This window comes from Spinacia oleracea, chromosome 2 (assembly GCF_020520425.1).
Source record: "Spinacia oleracea cultivar Varoflay chromosome 2, BTI_SOV_V1, whole genome shotgun sequence".
NCBI classification, from domain to species: domain Eukaryota; kingdom Viridiplantae; phylum Streptophyta; class Magnoliopsida; order Caryophyllales; family Amaranthaceae; genus Spinacia; species Spinacia oleracea.
In genome coordinates, this window is record NC_079488.1 from 85,355,412 (window position 1) to 85,375,151 (window position 19,740).

General features: G+C 34.0%; 2 protein-coding genes across 3 annotated transcripts; both read right to left on the minus strand.

The window, feature by feature from the left end:
• Nucleotides 1-620: 620 nt before the first annotated feature.
• LOC110776987 (probable E3 ubiquitin-protein ligase RHY1A) lies at nucleotides 621-6,065 on the minus strand. 2 transcript variants are annotated; one of them, XM_021981558.2, is made up of 3 exons: nucleotides 5,699-6,065; nucleotides 1,435-1,616; nucleotides 621-1,323 (listed from the first exon to the last, which is right to left on the minus strand). In XM_021981558.2, the coding sequence occupies exons 1-3, from the start codon at nucleotides 5,948-5,950 to the stop codon at nucleotides 927-929; spliced, it is 831 nt and encodes a 276-aa protein (XP_021837250.1). In that variant the 5' UTR covers nucleotides 5,951-6,065; the 3' UTR covers nucleotides 621-926. The 2 variants fall into 2 exon arrangements, with proteins under 2 accessions (XP_021837250.1, XP_021837249.1); XM_021981557.2 differs by having other exon boundaries at nucleotides 621-1,326; nucleotides 5,699-6,063.
• A 4,688-nt stretch (nucleotides 6,066-10,753) lies between these two features.
• Nucleotides 10,754-12,435, minus strand: LOC110776988 (uncharacterized). The gene is made up of 2 exons (XM_021981559.2): nucleotides 12,282-12,435; nucleotides 10,754-11,298 (listed from the first exon to the last, which is right to left on the minus strand). The coding sequence occupies exons 1-2, from the start codon at nucleotides 12,329-12,331 to the stop codon at nucleotides 10,974-10,976; spliced, it is 375 nt and encodes a 124-aa protein (XP_021837251.1). The 5' UTR covers nucleotides 12,332-12,435; the 3' UTR covers nucleotides 10,754-10,973.
• Between the last annotated feature and the right edge of the window lie 7,305 nt (nucleotides 12,436-19,740).

Consider the following 19,740-nt stretch of genomic DNA (forward strand, 5'->3'; position numbering starts at 1 on the left):
CTCCGGCTACGACTTTCGGAGCCTTGCTTTTAGCGCTGGTATTAATTTCCGGAGATACTGCAGGATTTGCATTATATGTTTCCGGAGATTATATGTTTCGATTGATATTCAACCTCGTTCTTTATAATCATAGTCTGGTGAAAATTTTGGGGAAAAAAAAATCGAACGTGCAAATATTACGTAAAGTAATGTCATTGAGTAGTTCGTCATTGTTATCCATCAATTTGTAAAATATGTTGAAAGTAGAGTTTTTAATTTATAAGTAATTGAATACTAGAGCTATTATATAGTTTTTGGGTGGAAGAAGGTTTTATAAGAATAAGCCAATAAGGGCAATTTGGGAAAATTAATATTTAAGTGATATTAAATTAATCTGCATTTAGGTAAAGACTACCTGCATTAGTACCAACCAAACTTTATTCTTTCACCTTATTCTTATTGCTTATTAAATCAGATCAGATCAGATTAGACAGGAGGAAGTACTATACAACGACTGATCAATTGAACCCGAGAAGGCAACCAACAAAGGGGTAAAAGACAACGTAAAACTGTATTAAACAAGCAAATCATAATGCTTCGTTTGACATACTGTGCAAATATGCAAGACTATAATCGACATCTCCAAAGTCCAAACGACCTACAAATCGTAAAAAGTCACTGCTAGAACAAAGTGTTACATTTACATTCATCTCTTACAACGATAAAGATAATGTGCGGATCACACAGCTAAAAACGACATAATTCTCACAAAAAACTAACATTCATCTCTTACAAAAAAAAAAACTACAAGGGACAAGAAAATTACATAACTGCCGCTGTACAAACTATAAAGCTAATATAGGTGACAATAAGTTTACAACCTCTTAACCTCTGCACACATGAAGCTCTTTACAAAATTATCGATCATAAAATATCGATCATAAAAGCTAAGTGAGCTTAATATACGAACGGCAGTATGGGCATTTGCCACAAGTTTGAAGCCAAGGATACAAGCATGAAGTGTGAAACCTATGACCGCAAGGTAGGTTTATGAGCTTGTTACCTTCCACAAAGCTCTCCAAACAAATGCTGCAATCAATTGGCATTGGTTGAGTGACAGGTTTTTGTTGCTCCAAGAAAACCTCACGTTGCAGCTGAGAGAGGGCTTCTTTGGTGAGTCCCAGAGGTTTCCTTTGTGGTTCCCTTGATGCATACTGCTGATTTGCTCCCACAAGTAACTCGGTAGAAGTTGTATAAGCAGCTGGCTCCTCTCCTGAAACACTTGTTTCCCAATCTGCATCAACTAACTGAAGGTGATCGCTGGAAAGACCCGGAGATGTCTCTCTGCTGTCCGTACATACAAGGGGTGAAAAACTTGTTAAACACTCTAACGGTAACAGTAAACACTCCAAACAGTAACAATAAAAGGGTTTCACCCCAATTCCCAGGACTAACCTGATACCAGAAACAGATACACCTCTTAATCTTTGAACAAGCCTTTCTTTAGCAAGTAGTACAGACCCAGGCAGCCTGTTGTTTCTATGGTATCGTCCACTCAGGCCATGCACAGTTTCTCTGTCATTGATGTCCCTTGAGGAAGATTCACCATTACAACCTCGTTGGTGTAACTCGCTCCCCTGTATATGCACCAACCACAAGAAATGAGTAAGTCCAGTACAGCCATTAAATATAGCAACCATCACAATCTCATACAAACAAATTTCCTTCAGAACATAAAAAGATAGCTGCTATAGCATATCAGCATGTCCAAGAAGAAAGCATTTGGCATGCAAAACATTTAAACACACACGGAATACACCACTTCCTTTCATTTCTTTTTAGATGACTTATTGGCTTGTGTCTATTCTCATGCTTCCCAATGCATAACTTCAACCACTAGTAAGTATATTTTTTAAAAACGTTGGTATTTTGAAAAGAAACATTGAGACAAATCTAACAAGAACCCTCATGACTGTTTTTTCTCAAGGATAAATAACCATAAATAGTCAAATAGAGTATGTGAATAGTGCATTAAGGAAAATCACTACAAATAGTCAAAGTAGGGTATGTGAATGGTGCATGAAAGGATAAAAGGGTCATCTATAAAGATTCGGACATCAAGAAAACAATACACCAAAGCTTTAATCCCAATAGGTACCAACATTGTAATATCGTTATCAAATTATGCCATAGCCTTAAAATTTTGTCAATTTAAAATCAGATAATCGATTAATATCAAGAAAGTCATCAAAACCTAAGTATTTGTTAACAGAAAAATGATACTCAGAGAAACAGAGAAAGCAGACAAAATGTATACCCCAGCCCAAGTATATTTAGACATAAATTTAAAGGTAAAACTAATGCACAGTGTGGAGTTTAACCAGCAGGAGACAAAAGAGGAACAATAGACAGATCAAAAAATTAATGCAGTGTGGATGTTAGTATGGGAAAGTTGATTGGATAAAATTATCCATTAGTTGACAAAAGAGGACAATAGACAGATCAAAATTAAAAGGAGATCAAGTAATGCAACACTTTTGGGTAGATGAATTCTGTAATGTTGGAAAATAATCCGGCTTGTCGTGATCCAAATGAACTACTAGTCCCTGGCAGCTTCTTTGAGAAATGGGTTCCACTATGTGCCTTTCAAAAATTATTCTCCTTCATACTTTGATGTATAAGTATGATACTATGAATCTTAAGCCTCCACATTCATATGTACTAGAACGGATACTGTGTGTTCTCTACTAAAGAAGCTGCAAATGCAAAGAATATGCCCATCAATGCAGTATTTTATTTATTTTGCAGCAACTCTTTCATCGAACACCAACCCTAAAGAAGCACAGTCTACCCCAACCCCACCCACCCCCCCTCCCCCCCCCCCCCCCCCCCAAAAAAAAAAAAAAACCTGCCTAAAAACAAGAAAAGACGCTTAAGAATAAGGGGTCGGGAGAAATAAGAGAGCTATAGAAGAACAACAAATCTATACTGCTAGTGATCACAGCGTGAGACCTGTACAACCCCTTAGATTTTCTTTTAAGCAAAGAATAGTCCCACATGTTCTTGTAGCCCAATTGCCAAAATGTGATTCTTACTCTACTGTTTTACACATCCATTATGAGTCCTATTTAACCTTCTCAACTTAGAAGCACACATCCTGGATAGTTCAATCCTCAACCGATTCCCAATATGGACAAACTAAATTGCAAACTGATCTTGCACCATCGAAATGATGACGGAAAAGTTTTCCATGTAATTTGCGGAAGGCATCTTATCACCCCAGTATCTTCTGCACTTACAGTTATCAACAACATAGATGTACAACCAAAAGTACTTCCCTAGCAATGAAGGTTTTCTTGTCCCTGTCACAAGCTTTTTTGAAAAAATGGGTTCCACTGTGATGTGTGATATGATTTAATAGGGAAAACTAAACAATTACAAGTCTCAAATAAGCAGGACAACCCTTAAGACAAGGCATACAGTCTGTGATAGCTTATCCACTAGAAGGATCAAAGGAACACCACTTCGAAATATATGCTTATCAGTAAATCTTACCAGAATTCAGAAATACTAACGGAAACCTTAAACAAATTTTGTTTATGTCTAGCTAAGATAGCTAAAGATAGGAGTTGATTTGTTTCCATTTGTAGAAAGTGCACATGAAACTTCTAAATAACAAAGTAAATGACTTGGAAGAGACCGCTAAACTAAACTAAGAGTAGAATGAATTAGGCTGAGAAAGCTAAAGTTTATTCATTTTCTGACACAGAATGTGCATGTGACACTTCTGAATACAAAATGAAAGAACTTGTAAGACACTGCTAAACTAATACTTTTTAGTTGCTATTATTTAATTCCAGCCATACATACTATAATTAAATCAGAAGTGCCAAACTATATCCTTGTTGCAGGAGCTCCTCAACCTTATACACCCTATTTCAATAATTAACAAGTCACCTAAAGGGCTAAGGCATTCAAGTATTACTGTAGCTAGAATTTTGTTCTTGACTCTTAACAACGCTTGAAGCAAGCCATAGCTGAAATGATCAACCCTCTACAACATTTCTTCAAACTGAATCCCTTACCAGAATTCTCGGAAAACAACATCAATCATTTAAAAGTAGTCATACTTGGTTAGCAAAGAAAAAGTGACATACTCACACGACATTACAAAGTTTATATTTGAAGTGACGATGAACTATTCTAATTATTCTCTCAATCTCATTTTACTTGCTCCATTTGACCAAAAAAGCTCGCACATAAAATGGTAAGCAAGTAAACGAGACGGAGGGCGTAGCTAATAGATGTTATGTGACTTATGTCAGTCCTTTTTTGAGTAATGACTATTAACGCTAACCAAGTATTCTGTTGCTTCATATAATCCAATCACTTGCTCCATTATGGTACTCAATAATCTTGAAGGTCCAAAAAGAAGTCCATGATGGGGTGTGATTTGTAAAGACGATACTACAGAAAATATGATGTAATTATAGAACAAAATAAAGAATCTTGAACTATCATTACTTAATGCACATAAATGACAAAGAATAGCACAATAACAAACGATTTTGCAACTCATCGAAGGAGCTTACTAACACGAGAAAGTCTGAGGCTATAATTGGTAGAGAATTGAAATGCTATTGTTGCATTTTCATTTAGTACCAAACAACATAGTTTGGTAGAAAAAGGGTAGTTGTATTTTTTCATTTGGTACCACATAATATTTGGTAACATGGTTGCATTTCTATTTGGTACCAAACAATGTTATTTTGGTGGGTCAGACTCAATTTATTACGTGAAGTTACCATTTAGCCCTTAGTATAAGATTCCTCTACTAACACAACGGTTCTTAAGGTCAATCATCAGGCTACAGACAGAATAAAGTTAGCTGCCGGTACACAAACAACACATTTTACCCTCTGAATTACTTCTTCCAGCAAAAAAGAGCTGAAGAGCAGGGCTTGTGTGTTCCCAAAAAATCACCTAGTTCTTTTAACTGATGACAGGCATTTGAGTTCAGGAACATAATGACTTACTATCCAGTTGACGGCCTGGTGGGTATAATGAGGGTGATTTTGAGAATACAATGAGCTAAAATTCCCATTTCATTTACCTTAAAAGACATATCTTCCAAAAATCAGAACTGAACCCTCCAAATTCCAACTATGGTGACAACGTGATTAAAAATGCGAAGTTATGGTCTAAATTTTCATTTATAAAATACCGAGTATAACAGTGAATTGGGAAAATTCTATTTTGGCATATACAACCCGTTGTACAAAGCATGGTTTGTTCTTTTCCAGGTAAACTGATTACAAGATTTACAACCATCTTTTCTGAACTTAAAAATAAAATAAAATTATATACACTCCAAAATTGCATTAAATACAATTAAATCCTAAAGCTTCCAGAGAGCTCAACTGAAATTTCCTATACCCAATAGATCAAAGGCTACCCAATAACTTGACCCGAGCTGAACCTGAAAAAGCAGATAACGGTATTGAACACCCTCCGCTCCTACCCAAAGACCGAATTTCCAATTGTTGAAAACAATTTCTCAGTATGTCGCTTTCTAGATAAATTCTATCAATATGGATCCGGGATTCAAAAATTCCCCTAGTTTACCATTCTCAGGCAAACAACGCAAACAAACGGAATAAAAATGAAAAATTGATTAAAAAAAAAGCAAAAATCAGTTGAAAATTGAAGATTAAGTTACCAGAATAGGAGACCGAGGGGAAGGATCGTCAAAATTGACATGACGGTGACGGCGATGGAGATCACCGACCTTACGTTGACGATAACGGTGACGGTGACTGATAGTGCCGGGATCAGAAGAGGGAGTAGAAGAAGAAGAAGAAGAAGAAGAAGAAAAGGGTGAAGGAAGAGTGGGAGAACCAAAGCCAAGGTCATCGAAGGTTCGAGAAGATCGAGACCTTCTGCCGTAGAATAGTACTGCTGCGCTTGTCATAAGCCGGAGGAGAGAGGAAAAGATTGGTTTGGAAATGGAACTATGGAAGTGGGTTTGTAATCTTTGGAATTTGGATTGTGTAAAGAGTACGGATGTATGTTGCAGGAGAAGGGTTTACTTAAAAAGGCAACACTAGAAGTTAATTAAGGAAAGTACTGTAATCGTTTTCTTTTTTTCTTTCTCTGTTTCCTCGTATATTGGCATTGAATATTGTCAAAATTATATTAAATTAATATGAGTAAATAACAAACACTGATTCTTATCGAGTTGTGGCGTAAAATAAATTTTGTAAATTGGAGTAAAAATTACGTTAAAATGTTTAACTTAACCCGTTATTATGTAAAAGTTATTTATTTTTTTCTGATAAAATTTTTAACTTTAATAAAAATTATACTTTCAAAATCACTATTCGTGTATAAAAGTAATTACGCAATTGTTTTGATTGGAACAGTTATGTATTTTCTTTGAATCTGTGGTATACAGATCTGTTTTATCAATGTAGATGTCATATGACTGATTATTAATGAAATTGTTCTTCCCCGTCAAAAAACAAAATTACGCAACCTTTTAAAATAGAACATAAAAATTAATTAAAACATATTAAAACTTAACAAAAACAGGGTAAAAATTACTTCGATGTACAATAAATTTATTGTACAGAAGTTTTGAATAACATCAACAAACGTGATGGAATAAAGTGGAATTAACAATTTGAGATAGGAAAGTGTTTGTTTCTCCAAGAGAAATAATTTTTTTGGGACATAGGATTTTTTTTTTGACATCGGCTTAACATACATTAAAGAAAATGTACATATTATATTACATATGAGCTTCATAAGCTCTTACACACCATTTGCAAGTAACTATTAAAACTACGTAGATAGTAGTCGCCTTATTCGTTGGCCCTTGATCGTTGGCGTTGTCTTGCACAACCCCATTTTCTTCTCCACTTGGATTGTAGTTTGGGAAATTAACACTAAGTAGAGCCCCTTTAAACCTATAAAATTTAAAAGACAAAGAAAGAAACGAAATGACTAAACATCACGAGACGGTTGAAATGACCTTGTGAGCATAAGCTCACAAACCAAATGAGCCACCAAAGGTGACTCGGTATCCTTTTGAATGGCTACTCTAAGACTCCCCTCGCTTAACAAAGAGAGACTCAACCCACTGGACAAGCTATGAACCCCCAAAATTTGCATTTGGGGAGCTGCCTTTAGATATAAAATTTTGAATGTAAGGAGACAACTCCTCACAAACCTAAACCGCAACCGCACAGCCAATACTCGTGACCCCCATACGATCCTTCCACTTACACTCCTAAAACCTTCTTTCTTCATTCTAGAACCAAAACTACAACAACCTTGGATGACTAACGCTTTGATTGCACCAGCCAGGGCATTTCCTAAACCCAAAACTACATCCCCTACATTCCTCAACCTTGAATAAAACCACCACAGATCACCAACTATTGACCAACCCAACAACCACAAGGAAGTAAACGACTTTACTATCCTAACTTGCAAAAAACCAACTAAAAACAAAAAACACACAATACTGTCAAACACTTGAAAATTAAAACAACTAAACATTAACACTAAAACAACTAAACATTAACACTAAAACAACTAACCACCAAGTCAACATCGATCGAAAGGAAAATCTTTAAGCAAGCCACAATCAAACCCACAGTGACAAAGCCTAAGATTCGCCGAAGCAACTAATTAATACCAAAATCAGACACCCTAATCAAAACCTTTACCTTTACCGTCAAGATCGGCATAATCCGACACTACAAGACGACGGCGATTTCAGAGCTTGTGCCTTTACCGTTAAGATCGGTGTAATCCGACACTACGAGATGGCAGAGGGTTTATTTAGCTATCGTATTAAAATTCAGAAAATTAACAATTTCTAAATTTATCCTAATCCCCAAATTTTTGCATGAGTTATAATACCAATTGGTTTCAATTTCGATACCGACAGCTATAACAAGTGCACATAAAAGCGTTCCCAGTGAATTTGTAAGTAAGAATTATAATTTTACCAATCTAATATATAAAATAATACTCCGTAAATATTACTTAGGATGTTGTAAAGTGGATAATTTGGAATTTAATACCTTAGTTTTCTCACATATCTCCTCCAACTGTACTCTTTCAAACATTACTGCACACGCACGCACACAGTTAATCAGAGTAATTGCACGGTCCCTACATATATTGTTAATTTGCTAAAATATATATTTTAAATTTTTTCATAAAAGTCGATCAGAGCATAAATGTTAAACTGGAATATTTTATGGAGAATATATGAAGTATGGTAAATTATTTCTTTCCTCTAATGAAGATAAAAATATACGATATATACGATATAAAAATATACGATATATGGAGTACATGGTAAGTTCATGACTTTTTTTTATACTAAGTTGACAATGCTATGATATTTTTTTCCGTAATTAACTTGTAGTATATTTTATGGGCAATATATGAATTATGGAAAATTATTTCTTTTCCCTAATGAAGATAATAATATACGATATTGAACTATACGGTATGTTCATAAATATTTTATACTAAGTTGACAATGACAGGTTATTTTATTCCGTAATTAACTAGTACTTCCTCTGTTCATTTTTACTCGCAACGTTTGTAACTTTTACGCATGTCAATGCACAACGTTGATCATTAATATCTTTAATTTTCTTTATGTAAAAATTATAAAGAGTTAATATTTTGACAATACACATTAAGACGAATCTAACAAGATCCCACATGACTATGTTTTACCTTACGTAAAAATCACCAACAATGATCAAAGAATAACATGTGAATAGTGTAAAAATCACAAACGTTGCGAGTATTAAAAATCGGAGGAAGTAGTATATTTCTACTATAATTAACTTTTACGGAAATTTAATGAAATACCCCCGAGTTTTACCATAATTCACCAAACGCCTATTAAATTTCAATAATTCATAAAATACCCCTCACAAATGACTAAATACCCCAAATACCCCTTCATGATGGCATCATCCCTAATTAACTCAATTAACATCTAATTAACCCACCCATTTACCCAATTTTTCTAATTAACCCATCTTCGATCTTCCTCTCTCTTCTTCTCCAATGTCTCTTCTTTCTCTCCCTTCTTCCGCCATCACTTCGCCATTGTCTTATCCTCCGCCGTAATTTCCGTTGAACTAGACCCCGCCGTCGCCGTCGAGTCAACCTGCCGCAACACCTCCAATCTCCCCTTCCTTCTTCCATCACCTTTACTCCATGGCTACCCACATTGCAGTCTTGCACCGCCCAAATTCTGGGTACAACTGCACCACCAGCTCATTTCCCCTCTCTTCTGCTTCACCAGTGACCACCGCACAATTAAAAAAAAAAAAAGATCAGCTTTTACAGGAGAGAGATAGAGAGATAGAGAGAGAGAGAGAGAGAGAGAGAGAGAGTGTGAAATAAATCCCGTGAAATAAATCCCCAATTTCACTTCCTTCAAACCAAACCAATACCCACAAGTCCACAACTTCATCGTGGGGTAGGTAATTCATGAAATTATCACCACCATTGTTGTTGCTACTATTTTGGCATTTGCTATTGGAAATCCACTCACCATTCGCATTCAATTTTTGGATTCATTTCGATTTGATTGGTGAAGGAGGAAGTTTTGGGTTCGTTTCGACCAAATTCAATAGCGAAGAAGACGATTTGCTTCAAAAAATCAGAGGAAATTCGATTTTAATCAGCCCCTTGCTTTCCATTTCCCCTAAATTGATGATCTAGCAATTCAATTCAATTTAATATGTAATTGGTAATTAATTAATTTTGCAATTTGGGGGTTTTCTGTAGGTGGCGGTAGTGGTGGCGGTGTGTGGGGTGGTGAGGAAGAGAAGGGGTGTGGGGTGTCGGTGGTGAGGAGGAGAAGGGGTGAGGACGAAAGGAAGAGAGAAGGAGAGTCAGCCATGGGTTAAACCAGAGGAATGGTGGCGGTGGTGGGTTGTAGGGGGGTGAGAAGGAGACGAGAATGGTAGTGAGCAAGGGGGGCAGCCATGAAAAAAGCCCTTTCCCTCGCCGGAAAATCAAACTCCGGTGGAATCCTTGAGGTGAGTGGTGGGTTAATGGAAGAAGGAATGGGAGAGAGAAAAGAAAAAGAAATGTGTGGGTTAATTAATGGGTGGGTTAAAGGGTTAATGGGGAATTAGGTGGGTAATTAGGGATTAGGGGGATTAATAAGGGATTAGGTGGGTAATTAGATCGTAATTGATTGATTATGAGGATGATGATGTCATGAAGGGGTATTTGGGGTATTAAGTCATTTGTGAGGGGTATTTTATGAATTATTGAAACTTGATGGGTGTTTGGTGAATTATGGCAAAACTCGGGGGTATTTCATGAAATTTCCGTAACTTTTATGAATTCAATAATATAATAAATTAAAAAAAGTGGAGACAATTATTATAGGAGCGACAAGTGGACATGGGAGGAGAGAGGAACTTCTCTTTTAGTATAGGTATAGATAGATGAACGTATATCTGATACTTTATTTGTTAATGTAGAGAATACATACATAGAGAAAATCTAGGTTGACAATTTTTGAGATAAGGTAGAAAATAGATATTAAGAGAGAGAAATAAGTATTGACGTTGCTAGGTTTAGTTTATGTTTTTCATATTTATAATTTATGAAAAACTAAAAAGATCAAAAATTAATTTTTTTATGTTGGTTGAGTGGGCTGACTCAACCCGATTAGTTATATGGTTAGGCGGGTTGCTTTTGGGTTGTTAACTAATACGGGGTATATATTGAAGTATATTAATTATAGTCAATCATTAATGAGAATTAATGGCCGATCTCAGAAGCTCGGCTCAGCTCGTTTACACCCAACTGAATATTGAATATTTTAGTAGCTAGCTATGAAACAAAATTACTGGTACAATTAATGTGAGTCCTAATACAAATTGGTTAGTTATCATAATAATTAAGGCGTATATTATTTATATAAATCAAATAAACTATGCATGATCTTCCGTAAGGAAATAATGATCAGCAGAAAGCATATCAGGGTCATGCTTTTCAACTCCATAGACGTTCCTGAGCCAATAAGTATGTGATTGTCCTAATGAAGCTGAATTTTCAGGGACATCATTCAGCACCCAATCTTGTCCTTCAGGGAAGTATATACCACTACGTGGGTGTGGCACCCAATTGCCCTTCTTACTACACATTTCTCCTGCACAATCTATATCTTCCTTTTCAAGCTCTTGATGATATTCCACTGCCTGTACGGCAGAAAATTGACTCATGTGGCGGTGTTGATGCCCAGCCTTCCTAGCTTTCCTGCATACAGTACTCACAATTCATATTGTCGATCAACTTTTCATTTATTCTACTTATATTATATATTTGGATTTTGGTCGCTCCAAACGTGAAGAATAAAGAACCTAGCTAACAGGAAGAAAAAAAAAATTAACAAAAAAATACTCTCATCCCATCTCACATATCAATCTATTACATTATACTAAAACATTCATCAACAATAACCCATTTTCCTAAAAACATACGACGTATTACGTATCTACTTTATTTATTTTTTATTTTCTCTCTTTTTTTGTATATGTATGGAAAGAAAAGATAGGATATATTATAGACTCTATGACAGTATTAGACAATTTTGGTAATATTTTATTCAAATCGTCATATCAATAGTAGAAAGTCAATATTTTGGTCAAATTATCGTATTAAGCATATCAAATATTTTGGTCAAATTATCATATTAAACATACCAAATATATAATACTTGAATATTTTATAAAAAAGATGGTCAAATAATAATTTTTATATATCTGTGCGTATACGAGACCTACTCTAGTAATAACAACATTTGGCCTAGTGGAAGGATTTTAGCTTCAAACCAAAAAGTTTTGGGTCCAATATATATATAGTAGAGGCAATTTGAGGGAGAATTTCCCTACCCATACCCCCACTTTCAAAGTGTTTAGCCCGATAATCCGGGCAGGATTGATCCGTACATGCGGAATTCCGGCACGTAAGACAACACATCTTACCTTATAAATAATATAAATAAATAAATAAAATCAACTCACGCATCATGCAAGCCTTAATTTTATTTTCAATGCATATCCAAATTATATGCAACTGACCATAAAATACGCTAAGTAAATAACCATAAACAAGAAATTTAGTGTAAGCACTTCAATACGTAATTAATTAACTACGTAACTAAATCGTATATATAAGATGAAGTAGTATATAAGATGAAGTAAATCGAATGAAATCAAAACGGCTTATTTATAAATCACCTTGGTCGAGCAATGTTCATCAACGCGACAAGCTTGGCAGTCCTTGACATATCTCAAACAAGAACAAACTCGATCAATGTTATGTAGAAAATTTTGATGTTAAGTTGTTGGAAAACTTGATAATTAGCATGCTTAAATTTATAGGACTTGTATGATGTGCTACTTTGATTGTACCTAAGAATCTATTCTCTTTACATAAATTAACCGGTGAAGGTTATAAAGAAAAGGCATCTGCTTACTTTGTTATATATGTATGTATTTTTCTCGTTTATTATGATGTGATTATGTGAATATAATAATATTCAATCAAATTTAGTGGTCTCAAACCTATTCCATTAAAGTTTATGCTGTTTTAACTTAAAAAGGTTTGAGACAAAGTATGGTCATTACTGTTTTAGATTATCTCCATTGAGGAAATATAAGTTAATATTAATTTATACAGTCAATCCCTTTCTCGTTAATTAAATATCATAATAATAACAATTGATCACATTTGATTGCGTCTTATTTTAATTAGTGTAGCTTTACTATGGAGTATCAATTAACATTAAAATTTTAATTTCTCTAGATATCTTCTGGTTTTTTTTTTCTTTTTTTTTTTGGCAACGAGATATCCTCTGATGATATCGCTGTTTTTTCTCCATTGACTCCGCTATTTGGGATATGATACGTGTTGCACGCATTCGGTGTACAAATAAATTAATCATATATCGGGATAATATTTATTCAGTTTTTTATAACTTTTCACATGTTTCGATTAACTTTTATGTTATGAATTAATTTTTGATGAATAAACATTCTAATTTTTAGTTTATTTTTAATGGATTCTAACGGGTTACATGATTACCTTATGTATTATGACTTTATGAGTGAGTTTGAAGAAATACCTTTTATTAAAAAAAAAATTATCACTAAAACTTAAATTTTTTTAAACAGTTGGGGAAATCCTATATGTGCTTTACAATATTTATTGCAAACAACGTGTAATTAAGAATTTGTGTTTCGGATAATAAGATCCCACCAGTACCAAGTTTTCTTTTTCATATGTTTTTTTTTTCGTGTATGTAGTGACGGATCTTGAATCGTTTATGTAGAAGAGGTAGTAGAGAAATAAAACCATATATTAGTAGCTATATAAAAATAAAACTCAAAATTTAAGGGGCTGCAACGCAACTAAAAATGTGGCACGGAATTTTTCGCCCAGGGGGCCGGGCCTACCCAAGTCACCAAGAAGTGACATTTATGTAGATCGTATCACGATGAACCAACACCTAACACAAGTTAGTCAACTCAACTACGTAGCTAGGTATTCACTTGAGTCACTCACAAGTATTTCGCAGGTGATTGGGCTCGACCATTTGACTTCCAATTCACAATGTGAGTTCTCACCCAACTCCACCAACTTATGTTGGTTGTATCACGTGAATATACATCAAGAAAATAAATTATTGTTCTTAGAGGTAAAATTAAAATCGAAAAATTATTGTATAATATCCACCTAAAAATTCTATACGAAATATCCTTTTTTTGTTGAAAAGGGTGGGACGCTTTCTAAGGGGATGTTCTCTGCAACTTATACGACCTTATAAAGGTCATGCATATAACACTACAAGAAATTGTACTACTAACGACAGGAAATCTCGTCGCTAAAAGCCAATAATTGTTTTTTAACGACGGGATTTTTCGTCGCGAACCCGTCATAAAAGGGAGCCGTCGTTAACCCGTCGTAAAAGACATTTGCGACGGTTGTTCCCGTCTTTGTTGGGTTGTTATCCCCGTCCCAAAAGCCTTTTTGCGACGGGATTTTTACCCGTCGTTATTAGGTTGTCATAAAAGATACAAATTCTTATAGTGTAAGTTTATATAAGTTTCAATACAATCTCATAAGTTAAATGTGGTCCTATAAAGTCTTATAAGTTCAATAATGTAATATACTTCCAATAAAGTCCTATAAGATCCTATAAGTTCCAATAAGGTCCTATACGTTCTTATAAGTTATAATATAGTCGTATTAGTTTTTGTGGATAAAATATGTAATATTATGACTAGTAGTACTATTATTATATATTTTACTATTACTAGTTGTTGGACCGTGCGCGGTATAAAAAATGATCTGGTAAAAAATCTTGGTAAAAGCCGGAGCTTTATCATGTTTTGGTTAATGCAAGAAAGATGACAAATGAGAAATGTCATGATAAAGTCGTATTTTCATTTAATAGACAAGATTCTAAAACGCGCCTCTTCTTTTGAGATGCTTGCAACTTGTTTTGCACAAGTATCATCTCTATCAATGAATACGACTGCCCGACGTGGATATCGAAGTTGGTGTAGTTTGTCTGTGATGTGTAATATCCTTCAGTTTCCACCAAAGAACGTGATTTTGAATTATATACCCAGATGCATAATGAATCCTTTTGGCCTTCCAATTTGAATAAATAAAAGGAATTAAAATCCCCAATAGCAATGAAACATAGATTAAAACTGCTAATTCAACTATCAACAAGTAATGCTTGAAATAAATTAAAGAAAACTAAATTACCATAATTATATTGTTGCATTTTAAGAAATTGAGGGCAGGGTCTGAATTACGTAGACCATAAAAAACATAAAAATTCATATACATAAACCTAGAAAATTCTAAAATTCAGAAATTAGAGGAAGATAAGAAGAAAAGTACCTGAAATTCCTTAAAGTCGAACGAATAAGTCGCTTGATTGTAAACCCTAGTCTGAAACACCAAAACCCAAAAAACGAATTTGGTTGGAGAAACAGGTATAATATAAATTGAGTTGAGTAATCAGGGATACTTAGGTCGGAGAAACTACGCGAATTAGATAGAGATACCTTGTCGACGAATCTTTGATGATCATCAGAGGAGATTCACAAGAGAGAGAAAAGGGCAAGGAGCGAATAAACCGGACAACAATTATCGAAGAAGAAGCCCCGGTAGTAGATGAGAGGGAGTTAAGATCGAAGAATAGAAAGGTAGCCATCGCAGAGGAGAGGGAGAGCTGAAGAACAAAACAAAGAATTACGACACCAGATTGTGAGAGAAGAGCTGAGGGAGAGCTGATGGCAAGGGAACGAAGAACGTGGCAATAGATTGAGGCAAGGGCTTAATGTAAAACAAAGAAGAGATAAGGGCATTATAGGAATCTAACTGTTACAGGAATAGTAATTGATGTTCAAGCCTTTATATGTGTTATGATTTTGGCTTAGGTGATCGACTAAAATTAACGAATCCAATCAAAATTTTAATATTTGAATTTTTAAATAATCCATTTATTAATGAAAATATATTCCCCTACTCGCTTAAGAAAAAATTCAGATCTAACCACTCAATCCAATTAATTTTCGATCTAAAAATTCATAAATTTAGGCTTTCCGGCATTAGGGTTTATAATTATAATTAAGCCACGAAATTAATTTTAAAACTTCATAATAATCATAATAAACTAATAGGACAATCCACAATAAATTATATGTTGATTAGCAATAATTTATTCAAGATGAATTATTTCGTAAAGAAAAACCCTTAAAAAGTCCAACTTAGAGGAAGAATTCCAGAATTCTGGGGGGTTCTTTGAACTATAATTAGAGTGTCGTTTCCACCCAAAAAACACTAAGGAAACTTCGAAATCTGACATTTTTCGGAAACATTATTTTTTCACCGATTCATCCAATAACCCGAAAAAGTTCCGAAAACATGACAAAAAATTTCGGCAATAATAAATCATGAATAATACATTAAAATATACCTTAAAACATGGAACTCATGATACCACTGTTGGGAATTAATGCCAATCCAATTATCATTGCGGAAATATTCACCAAAACCAAGATCACATGAAAAAATATAGATTAAATGATACATACATTTCTAGCATGTACTCCCTGATCTAGTTTTACGAATAGGATCGAGAACTTCAAGTGTAGTTCCTATACAATAGTCCATCGACACGTTCAAATTCTCCTTGATTCAGTTAGCTTAGAACTTTCACAAGGTTCTTTGGCTTTTTGGAAAGAAATAACTCTAAGAGGCACACGGAGAGATTAGGATTCAATGTGAGTTCTAAGGTTGTGGAAAAACACTTAGGGTATGAGAAATAACTCTTGGGGGATATTAAGCCATTCGCTCGAGTCACAAGGCCAAGACCGGCCATCCACTGCACACAGCCCGCACATCACGCACATCCGCTGGCCCTTGGGCCGCGTTGTGTTGCCGTTGTTGCTCTTATCGCGCGCGCCCAACCAAGTGGCATTGGGCCTGCTGCGCGCTTGTGCAGCGCTGCTGTGACTGCAGACTTAGCGCTCTTGTGCGCTTGTTTCGTGGGCCGCAGTGTTGCTCGGCCTTGCCGTGTTTGCGTATAATGCCTTACGGCCATTATTTATCGTATAGCACTTGACGATCCAATGTCGTACGATGCAATTATTCATACGGTCCGGCCTAAGAAATATACGCAACACGGATATGGGTACGATCCAACTTCTTATCGTATATTACGTTTTCCTAACTAAATTCCCGAGTAGCCATTAAATGATTTTCCAATTGATTTAATCCAGCAATATGTTATATGTCATTGGTGTGACCTTGTAGGTTCAGTCAAGAGTAAGCTGTGAGCCTAATGAGGTTTAGAACTCACTGATCGGATACATTGCTCCAACTCATTGTTTCAATCACTTGATCTTACTGAATTAATTATTCCGTAATTAATCTGAACCTTGGCATTAGACTAATGTACCTTGGGTGAATGAAATATTTCCTTCACTTTCAATATGCCAATTACAAAAAACTTATTTTTTGTAACAAACAACGCCTGATACAAATACCCTATTCATTGTAACTTGCACATTCGTATCGGACACCGCCCGTTATAATAGTTATGTCTTGCCCGTTACAAATGACGTTCTTTCTACCAGTGAAAGAGGAAGAGTGTGTAAAAAGGTGGGTGAGTATAATATAATATGGATAAAGTAAGAGAAATTGAGTGTAAAATTGTAAGTATTGTGGGGGTAATTAACAAGGGTATAATTATATATTTCCATGCCAAAAATAATATAAAATGCAATGTAACAAAAACTTTATAAAAGAGAGTAAAATGGAAAACATTTTACCACCTAAAACAACTGACAAATTATTTTTTACCACACAAAATAATTTTTTATTTTATTTTTGGATAAATTATTTTTTACGAACTATAAAAATCGAAAATTTATTTTTTACCACCTAAAAGCTACAACATCTATTTTACCATCTAAAAAATAATAATTAAACTTGTATATTAGCACTTAAAAACGAAAAAATAGATAAAATTGTTATGTGAGACCCACTAATTCAATTCCCTCCAATTCTTTTACACTCTCTCTGCGATTCTCTTTATTGTCATTGGATTTTGTCAATTTGGTGAATTAATGGGAGGAAAAATTACGTGAAATTCATGGAAGAGAAGAGAGTTAAATACATAAATTGTGGAAGAAGAGAAAATATCAGAAATATCTTTGTTATTGTGGTCCTCCACGTAACGGTTTCATCTATTTTTTCATTTTCATGAGATACGAAACAAGTTTTAATTTTTTTTTTAGGTGATAAAACACAAGTTTTATTTTTTCAGGCGGGAAAAAACAAATATTCGATTTTTTTAGGTGATAAAAAATAATTTTTCCCTTACCTTTTTTTTAGCGGATAAAACACAATATATCAAATTTTTTATGTGGTAAAATCAAATTTTAATAGATTAAGAAACAGTCAAAAAGTTTCAAATTCTTTCTAGAAATTAGAAAAGGTCAAAACTTAAAATAATTTATTGTTTACGTTGCATAGCTCATGCATGATCTATACTATAAAAGGGGTCAATTACTAAGCTACTTGAATTGTTCTAATTTTACCGCTAGTGATGACGTGATGTAGATCACGTACATATAAGGAAATACGGAGTATAAGGACATTGTTTAAGATTTAATTGGCATCATAACTTCTAAGGTTATGGGATCAAAATTCACTAGGGGATCTTTGGAGGTGAGGATTTCCCTTATAATCCCCCATCGCTTTCAATGAGTCTAACCTGCAAAGTTGGTTAGAAATACCTATGTGAGGTACCAGTGCAATAGGGTCTTTCATCTTACCTTCAAAAAAAAAGTACATTGTTTAAGGTGATCAACTACTTCAGTAAACATGACATAACCAGTTAAGTTTTAAGGCCCTGCTCTTTTTGGCTTAACTGCAGTTTTAGGACTTATTACGCAGTTCAGTTCAGTTTAGTTAAGTTAATTTCAGTTTAGATAAGTTCAGTTCAGTCCAGTCTAGTCCAGGTCAGTTAATTTCAGTTTAGTTCAGTTAATTCAATACAATTCAACTTATTATTATTACTAGGTTTTAGCCTGTGCAACGCACATATTCTATTAAATTGCTTAGTTAAAAATAAAACTCCTATTTATTTCAACTGTTATATTTTATACTTCATCCGTTCCGTAAATATCGCACCATTCAGTTTTTTACACAATTTTCACTACGACTTTGGCAATTTTTTGTGATTCATACGTAAGAAAATTGTAGTCATGTGGGGTCATGTTAGATTTTTATCGATGTATATTTTCTAAAATATCAATTTTCATAATTTTACTTACACACAGTTTGAAATATTAAGAGTCAAAGTAATGTGTTAGAGCTGTAAAAGTCAACCATGTTGCGATATTTTTAGAACGGAGGAAGTATATTAGATTAGATTTTATTAGTTTTTTTTCTTTTTGGATTCAATTTCATTTTGGATTTATTTTCATTATTAGAGAGTTAGATTTTAGATGAAATTGTATATGCGTAATTAATAATAAATTAATATCTATGTGGCACCTAATTATTTATCTAAGTGGCACTCGACTTTTTTAATTCAAAAATATTTTTGAAATCTTATTTTTCATTGCCGGAAACCATTAAGTTTCCTACGTGACGTTCTAATATTTGATTGAAGTTTGATTTTGGATTGAATTTTATTTTAGATAAGTGTTTGATTTTGGATGAATTTTATTTTAGATTTATTTTTTAATTATTAGAGTGTTTGATTTTGGATGGAGTTGTATATATTAGTAATTAATTAATTAAAATATCTATGTGACACCTAATTAATTATCTATGTGGCACTCGGTTTTTTTAATTTCAAAATAAATTAAAAATTTTATTTTTCATTGGCCGAAACCATTAGATTTCCTACGTGGCGTTCTAATAATTCAGCGAATATTGTAGACGGTGCGATTCACGAATTTTAATAAATTTTTAAGTTAAAATAAAAATCTTATATATACCAACTGTTATATATTTCATATATTAAATTAGATTAGTTTTTGATCGATGTTGGATTGAATTTCATTTTGGATTCATTTTTTAATTATTAGAGTGTTTTATTTTTGATGAGATTGTATACATGTAATATTGTTAATTAATTAATAAAAATATCTACGTGACACC